This window comes from Gavialis gangeticus, unplaced genomic scaffold (assembly GCF_001723915.1).
Source record: "Gavialis gangeticus isolate Ggan-Ray unplaced genomic scaffold, GavGan_comp1, whole genome shotgun sequence".
NCBI lineage: Eukaryota > Metazoa > Chordata > Crocodylia > Gavialidae > Gavialis > Gavialis gangeticus.
This window is the reverse complement of record NW_017729008.1, coordinates 10,793,364-10,802,445: the sequence shown is the minus strand read 5'-3', so window position 1 is coordinate 10,802,445 and position 9,082 is coordinate 10,793,364. Positions and strand designations below refer to the sequence as shown.

Here is a 9,082-nt window from a genome sequence, read left to right as displayed (position 1 = left end):
CCCAAGCTGTGGCTCCATCCCGTGCCCTGTCCCACCCCAGCTGGGCAGCACCTGCCTCTGCCCCCTCACTCCTTCACCGCGAGGGATGTTGATCTGCCCCCCGCTCCACCTTTCCGTACCCTTTCCCCTTCTACTACAACAGTCTCACCAGCTGCACGCAGCTGGGCTCTACTCCTCACTGCCTGTGTCCTGTGCTGCGGCTGTGTGCACGCACAGGCATTTATTGGGCAAATTATTGGCCACTTCAGGCCAATTTGCAATACAGCCAATTTTCTTTATATCAATACTGACCTGATATTGGAACGATGTATTGGTATACTTCTAACTACTATATTTTTTTCTGCATTCCCACTGATACATAGTGCAGTTCTGTGGACAGGTACAGAGTCCTATCACTAAAATATGCTCAGCCTAACTCTTTCTTTTTTTCTATTCTCTGTGAACATCTTGTCTGTTATCAACTTAGTTTCAGCTTTTTTTTCTGATAAAAGCCTTTGAAGTCCTGAAAAGAGAGCCAGCACCCAACGTCCCCCAAAGCAGTGGATGGAAGTATGATAGAGTAGTGAATGAGACAGGTAGTGGAATGGTCAGTGAAGATGATAAGGCAAAGTGCTTATCAAACTGAAACTGGCATAGAGAAATGTTTTTTCTTTACTCTAAAATCTTAGGGTTTATTTGTGGCAACACCAGGAACAGTCATTTCTGATGAAAAAATATCAAGGTGATGTTTGTTTAATTTTGGAGATACATATTTTTGTAGAATTCGGATTTTTGCGTAATTGTACAGTCATTGTTGGGGAGAAAATTGCATATATATTATGACTGATCTTTATTTCTGAAAGCAAAGGAGTTATGCAAATTACCAAATTATGCTTACATATTTTCTTAGGTTTGTTCCTGTACACATTAGGCCAGAGGGCTAGATTAGGAGGCCTTAAAGACGCTTGGTTTGTTGTTGATAAAGATATAACCACAGGAAGTGTCTTTTTGGTAAGTATATTTACATTTATCCTGAGGTTGATTAATGTACACCTTGCATGACTCCTGCTGAATGCATTTCTAACTCCTGTAGGATGCTTGGCTTTTCCACCTAAGAGAAGCAAAAGTTTCTGACAGGTACAGCATCAGCAGATTTTATACATCCCATCCAAATTTCCTTTTGATTACTAGAAAGTTGCTCTAGATCCTGGCAAAAAGTATTTTTCAAACAAATGGCAAATGTTGAAAAAAAACTAAACAACCTCTAAAGAAGCCATAGTAAGCTGAAAGGGAGATGAGAGGGAGAAATGCATGAGAAATGCATAAAAGAGCATTTTTTATGCCCTAGAAACTCTGTAGTAAGAACTTTGTCTTCTTGGTGTCTTGGATGCCAGGCTGCTCAGCCTTGTGATTTTTCACCTTTACCCTGTAGGCAAAGTGGCATAATCGTAGCTTGAGGATCTTCTCCAATACCATGTAGTTAGAACTCTTCGTAGAAAGTCCTTCCAGAAGTGGGGGAATGTCATGGTGGGCATCTGCTACAGGTCTCCAAATCAAGAGGAGATGGGCAAGACTTCTTTAAACAAGTGATGGAAGCTTCCAAATTCCAGGACTTGGTTCTCCTGGGGGACTTGAATTATCAGGACATCTGTTGGGAGGGGAACACAAGCAGTCCAGCAAGTTCCTGGAGTGTGCTAAGGATAACTTTTTGATTCAGATGGTAGAGGCTAATGAGGGGGGATGTTGTTCTTAATTTACTGCTCACAGACTAGGAGGAATGGTTTGTGAAGATGTAAGTTAACTTGGGTTGCTGTGACTATGAAATCATAGTGTTGAAGATCCTGAGGAAAGGAGGAAGGAGAACATCAGAATAAAAACACTGGATTTCAGAAAAGCGAACTTTAACAAACTCAGGGACCTGTTCGGCAGGATCTCTTGCATCTGGCAGGGAAGGTGGTTCAGGAAAGTTGGCTGTACTTTAAGGAGGCTCTCTTAAAGGCACAGGAGCAAGCTATCCTGATGACGTGGAAGAATGGGAAGTATAGTAGGAGACCAGTCTGGCTGGACAGCAATCTTTTCAAGGAGTTGAAACTCAAAAAGAAATCCTATAAAAAGTGGAAACTTGGTCATAGTATTGGGAAGAGTATAAGAGTATTGCACAGGCATGCAGGGAGAAAATTAGGAAGGCCAAGGCATGATTTGAGGTGCATCTGACAAGGGACATAAAAGGCAATGAAAAGGGATTCTATATAGGTATGTCAGAAGCAAAAGGAAGACCAGAGATTCTGTAGGTAGGGACTGACCCTAGATCATGGTGGAGTTCGTGGAACAGCAGTGCCTTTAATCTTGCTCTTTGGTTCTCCCTTTGGTAATCTTCTCTTGCACTCTCCCCCACCCCACATATGCGCGCACAGACACACAGACACACACACACACACACACACACACTTGACAGCAGAGATAGGAAAGGAGATAGACAGTTTAGTGTAATGGCAAACCAGGTTAGGGATTACTTATAGTACCTAGATGTTTTCAAGTTAGCAGGGCCAGATGGAATGCACTTGAGGATACTGGAGGAATTAGTTGAGGTAATTTCAGAGCCATTGACTATCCTTTTTGAGAAGTCCTGGAGGTCAGGTGAGGTCCCAAATGACTGGAAAAGGACAAATATAGTGCCCATCTAAGAAAGGGAAGAAGGAGAATCCAGGGAACTAAAGACCAGTCAATCTGATCTCTATACATAGAAAAATCATGGAGGGAAGTCCTCAAGGAATCCATTGTGAGGCATCAAGTGGAGAACAGGGCGACTAGGAATAGTCAGCATGGATTAACCAAGAGCAAGTCAGGCCTGACCAATTTGATTTCCTTCTATGATAAACTGCCAGGGTAACTAGGCTCTGTTGATAAGGGGAGAGCAGTGAGCGTGGTATACCTCAACTTCAGCAAGGCTTTTGACTATGTCTCCTATGACATGCTCATTAACAAGCTATGGAAATACAGACTAGATGAAAGTACTATAAAGTGGATACATAACTGGTTGGATCTTTGCAGTCAGCAAACTGTCCTCAATGGTTCAGTGTCTAGTTGGGAAGAGGTATGATGTGGAGGTCCCCAGGGGTCTGTCCTGAGTCCGGTATTGTTCATCATCTTCATTAATGATTTGGATGATGGGATTGAGAGCACACTAAGCAGATTTATGGATGATAGCAAATTGAGTGGAATTGTGGATGCTCTAGAGGGCAGGGCTAGGATCCAGAATGACCTGGATACACTTGAACAATGGAACACAATATGGACTGGGGAATGACTTACTAGGCTACAGTACTGCAGAGAAAGACCTGGGGGTTACCATGGACCGTAAGCTGAATATGAGCCAACTGTGTGCTCTTATTGCACAAAAAAAAAAGCCAATGGCTTCCTGGGTCACATTAACAGGAGTGCTGCTTGCAAATCAAGGGATGTGATTCTTCCACTCTGTTCAGTGCTGGTGAGACCTCACCTGGAGTACGGTGTCTATTTTTGGGCCCCACATTTCAAGAAAGGTGTGGACAGTTTGAAAAGTCTGGCACAGGGCAGCAAAAATTACTAGGGGCCTGGGAGGCAAGATTTATGAGGAGAGGCTGAAAGGATTTATTTAGCCTGGAGAAGAGAAGACTGAGGGGAAATTTGACAATAATCTTCAAATACGTTAAGGGTGATTATAGAGAAGTTGGAGATGGGCTTTTCTTTGTGACTGTATGGAACAGGACTAGGAGCAATAGCCTCAAGCTGCAGCAGGGGAAATTTAGGCTGGAGATTAGGAGGAACTATCTGACTATGAGAGTGGTCAGGCATTGGAACAGGCTGCCTAGAGAAATTGTGGAATCTACATGCTTGGAAACTTTCAAAAGCAGGTTAGACAGATGCTTGGCTGGGATGCTTTATGGACTAGAGGACCTTGTGAGGTCCCTTCCAGCCCTGCTTTCCTATAATCCTGTGATTTAACGTTGGATCCTGGAAAATGAACATTATTTGTTTTAGACTAGCATGGATCAGTAGTCTAAACATCCCTAGTGTTCTGTGTTTGGCAGTGATGGCTTTGTTAGGTGGAAGGGCTTTTTGTTGCATTGCAGTACTCAAAAGTATTTTTCACTTTAAGAACAAAGGCAAAGCAAGGTCCCTGGTCATGAGGGCTTACACTCTTATATTAGATCTTGTGAAAGCACCTAAGGGCTACAGTCAGTAGCGTGGGGCCAAGGGGAAGTACAGGGGATACCAACAAATTGCATAAGAATGCATTACTCAAAAGAATGTGTGTATTCTGATTGCTTAATTTTTACTGACAGAGATTTGTTTTAATGGACATCAAGGGAATAACTGATTCTTTGAGAGGAATTTTGTTGAGGAGACTGTCCAGGCGTTTTGGACAAGAATGAAGAGGACAGCAGGGATAAGGAAAAGATTGAAGACCTAATTGTGGGAGAGTACATGAGCTGGCAAAACTTGAGGGGAGGGAGCTGAAAAATAATTCTGACTCCTGGCATTTTTTAATTAGACTGTAATAAATCTAGTTGGTTAACTATGATATGAGACTTTGTTTTGATATGCCTTGATGCTTTTTTTATACTTTATGCTTTACTTCACAACAAGTTACGCTATACCTGGCATAAACATTGGCCTTAAAACAAATTGTTTTTAAGGCACCATCTACAGATCACCCTGCACTATATAGAGACCTAATGAGGACAAATCGAGTGCACTGGATTGCAGAGGAACCTCCTGCAGAGCTAATTAGGGACAACATGATGGAGTGTCTTTTCAAGTTTCAGCACCAGATGGCACTAGGTGAGCAAGCTTTGTTGATTTAAAACTTCAGATTGTGAAATGGTGATAGATTGAAGTAGTGTATTTAACAGTTGCTCAAGAGGAGGTGGCAAATGTTTATCATAGCAATGCTTTTCCATTTTTGTGAATACTTAGCCTTATTATTTATGGCAGAACTGTCCAACTTCTCAGCAGCCTGGGAGCAGCACTGGAGGGGGGCCACATGCCACAAGGGCTGCAGAAGTGCAAGCCAAGTTCTCCCCTACCATCAACTGCTGCATGGTGTGTAGGCAGCCACTTCCCTGCTCCTCCACACATGCATGTGGCCAGTCTCCTCCAGCTCACCAGATGCAGGCTCCCCTGCTGCTCCATGCTGTACCACTTCTTGGGGTAGGTGCAAGAAGCAGAAACCGGAGAGAGAACCCAGAGCAATAGGAGGAGTGACAGCCTGGTGGGAGCCTGGGGACTACAGATGAACTACTCAGCCTGTTGAGCTGCCACTTGGACAGCCCTTTTTTATGCATATGAAAATATAAGAGCAAGCTGATTGTTTAGCAACTGTTTCTTTTCAGAGCCTTGCATGTTAACTCTAAACCAGGACGGGACAGTGTGGGTGACACTAGCTAAACCAATTAGAGCACTTACACCAGGGCAGGTAAGCATTGTTAAAATGGGTTCTTGTCATTGCTGAACTTCTGCATTTTTATTAATCACGTAAGAGTAGTGTGAAGAATTTGAGAAGGGATGCTTTTGATAAACAGTTTGTCTCATGTAATTTTTCAGAAAGGTTGCTTTGTTATTAAGTCAGTAATGCATGACTGTACTAACATTCAGAAAGTTTCCTACACAGCCAAAGTACTAGAAACTTGTGGAATATTCAGACCTGCTCAAAATACATGAAAAGCCCTCCAGGGACTTTGGATCAGGAAGCTGAATCTGTCATAGGACTGAATGAATACACAAATCAGGCTAATTAATATACTGTTTTAGAAACTTTAGAATACTGTGACTTACATATTTAATGTATACCTAGGATAGTATTATTACTTTGTATGTCCAGAAGATTTTGTCTACTTCTAACAGATTCCTGAGCCCTAGGCCACTGACAGGTATTCAGTTAAAGCCGTGATGGGATTTGATCTGATCTGATTCCAACAGTTGTGCCACCTGCCATGCCACATGTGTAGCAGGATGCATGGTTTCAGGATTCGGGACTCTATCCCAATTGCAACCTACTTGCCAGTTTAGGGGGAACTTGGGATCATGATCCTGGTCTCCCCCTGCACCTGCAAGTTGAAAGCAGGGTACCCAACAATCAGCTGATTGTCAGCAGGTTGTGGGACCACACTGGGGCCTGAAACAGTCCCAGTGCATCCCCAGAGCTAGCTGACAATTGTCAGCTGGATTGGGACTACACTGGGGCGAGTTGTAGGACTGGTGTGGTCCAAGATCCAGTCAAGAGTCAGATAATTGTTGGTTGATGGAGACTGCACCAAGGCCAGTTAGAGACCCCAGTGCAGTCCTTACCCTCCCATGTGGAGGCATGATGGAAAGCAGCCACAAGAATATTATGATTTTTTGTGTAATATCTTTGTGGAAGGTTTAATTTTCTGTGGCACCATTAATTCCCTGAATGTGTGGCCAGGTTAGTATTTAAGGCATGATTAGCAGGCTAATCTTAAGTGTAATGTCTGCTAGGAGCCCTGGTGTAATAATGAAAAATGTAGTTGTGTACCAGTTGGCAATATGATTGCGTATCACAGACAAAAATATGTGAGAGTATATTACCATGTTATCAGTGGAACATGTTTTTGAGGAAGCTCTTGTGCTCAGATGCTATAAAGATTATTGATGTATTTATCTTCTAGTTCGCTGTGTTCTACAAGGGTGACGAGTGCCTTGGCAGCGGGAAAATCTCAAGGCTGGGCCCATCACTATATACCTTACAACAGGGTAAAAGCAAAGAGGAGGTTTCAAAGAATGCATTAGCAGAGGATGTTGAGAAGTTAGAGCCAGCAGCATAATGGGCATATTTGTTCTTAAATGAAAGACTTTTGAGAAACTGGAGCCTAAGAATAATGAGAGCAATAATAAACACATTTCTTTGATGAGCTGTAACTTACAAAGGGTGAGTCTGGTCATGTTTTTCAGCCATAAATTACTAAAAGTCATAAAGGAGTTGTCTCTCTTGAATGAAACTACTGAGCTAATAATAGATGAACTTCTGTTTCAGGCATACAAAATGGTACCTGAAAACCAGCTAAACAGCAGTTTTGATATAGTTTTATTACACTACATGGTGATTTATATTAGTGAAAACATTAAACAGTGATAAACAATGTCAGTAGACAGGAAGGTTGGCATAACTGTATAAGAGACTACTTGGCGGTTTCAAGTTCAGCACTTTGTTTGAAGGCTAAGGTTAAATGTAAAAATATTTAATGTAAGAGTCCAAAAATGTGTACAAAACTATTCTGTTCCAGAACACTGTAAACACTTAAAAATACAAAAAAGGTTTTTCTTTTGATTACTTGTACAGTGATACCAGTCCTGTATCAGAAAACAAAATTAGTGAATATTCAGTTTATAATAAGGCTGTTAAGTGCCTAAATTACTCTGTACTAGCAGCAGTATATACCAGTATTTTAATTTTTTAAAAATGACGAATGAAATCCCAAGCCTTGCTTCATAAAGACCTGAAAGCTATTTTTAAAAAATGTGTGTCTGTAAATAAAAAGTACAAGACACATATTAAACTTGTGTTTATACATGTAAATTTGGGGAGAAAGATATGTAGTGTCTCGTGGAGCGTTTATACTTTGCATGAGCTGAGCCACATATTTCTTCTTTGTAATAAGTGCTGTCAAATTTATTTTAAATAGGCTTGAATCTCTAACTGTAAATTAGGGTTTTCTTATGGGTCAGGTTTACAAACCTAGTGACTTGAAAGTATGTTTGATATACCTTAAAAATATCAGAATCAGTTAATAGTAAGCTTGTTTTACTGGAGTTAAGAAGCAATTTTATGAACTGTCCAGAGTAAGAATTGTATGTCCTGTCTCCTGAGAACACTTGCTACTTAAAGAAAGCCAACTTGCATGGTGATCTGGAGAGATTCTGGGTGACCCCAAAAGGGCAAATATAGCGCCCGTCTTTAAGAAAGGAAAGGAGAAGGATCTAGGGAACTATAGACTTGTCAGCCTCATGTCAGTCCCTGGAAAAAGCATAGAGCAGATCCTCAAGGAATCCATTTCTAAGCACTTGGAGAAGAAGAAGGAGATCAAGAACAGTCGACATGGTTTCACCAAGGGCAAGTCATGCCTGACCAACCTGATTGCCTTCTGTGATATGATTGGTTCTGGATGCAGGTAGGGCAGTGGTTGTGATACACCTTGACTTTAGCAAGATTTTGGTATGGTCTCCCACAACATACTTGCAAGCAAGCTAAGAAAGTATGGGTTGGGTGAATGGACTGTAAGGTGGATAGAAAATTGGCTGGATCATTAAGCTTGTAATCAATGGCTCAGTGTCTAGCCAGCAGCCATTTTCAAATGCAGTGCCCTGTGGTTGGTCCTGGGTCCAGTTTTGTTCAATGTCTTCATCAGTGACGTGGAAGATGGCATAGAGTGTACCCTCAGGAAGACTCAGGGATGTCGCCATGTTGGTCTAAGGACATAGGCAGACAAAGATCTTTGGGTAAATCAGATACCCTTTATTAGACTAACTAAAACAGTTGGAAAAATTCTTCTTTGCAAGCTTCCAGGTACAATAGGGGCAGGCAATTATTTTGGCTGGAGGGCGGGTTAATGAGTTTTGGCAAGCTGTAGGGTAGCTGCAGGGGTAGCCCTGCCCCTTGAAAGGTGCTCTGCCTCCTGGTCTCCATCTTGGGACTGGAAGTCCCACCTCCTAACCCCTGACCTTTGTCACCAGAAGTCCCTCCCCTCACCCTGGAAGTACTTCATTTGGGAAGCTGGGTTTGCCATCTTGGTACTGGAAAAAAACAAATTATATACTAAAAATCAAACATCCACAATAACGTATTTTAATTTTATTTAAAAAAAAATTGTCCTGATTTGTGTACATTTGCATCATGTATATAGAGGTGATTACCTAATAGCTCAATATAAAGTCTTACTCTTGTATATTGTGGGGAGGGGGGGTATGGATGAGTGGGTCAGGAGGTATGGCGCTTGTAGGGGGCTGTCTGTGTGTCTGTGTGTCTGTGTGTCTGTGTGTCTGTGTGTCTGTGTGTCTGTGTGTCTGTGTGTCTGTGTGTCTGTGTGTCTGTGTGTCTGTGTGT

At 42.0% G+C, this 9,082-nt stretch overlaps 1 protein-coding gene across 1 annotated transcript in view; it reads left to right on the top strand.

Annotated features, from left to right (window-relative positions):
* Positions 1-7,654, top strand: part of TRMU (tRNA 5-methylaminomethyl-2-thiouridylate methyltransferase) — a 28,350-nt gene extending 20,696 nt beyond the window's left edge. Inside the window, exons 8-11 of the mRNA XM_019509378.1 lie at positions 890-990; positions 4,659-4,803; positions 5,355-5,437; positions 6,651-7,654. Coding sequence (XP_019364923.1) covers positions 890-990; positions 4,659-4,803; positions 5,355-5,437; positions 6,651-6,806 — 485 coding nt within the window. The 3' untranslated portion in view covers positions 6,807-7,654. The remainder of the gene's footprint in view (positions 1-889; positions 991-4,658; positions 4,804-5,354; positions 5,438-6,650) is intronic.
* The last annotated feature ends 1,428 nt before the right edge of the window (positions 7,655-9,082 follow it).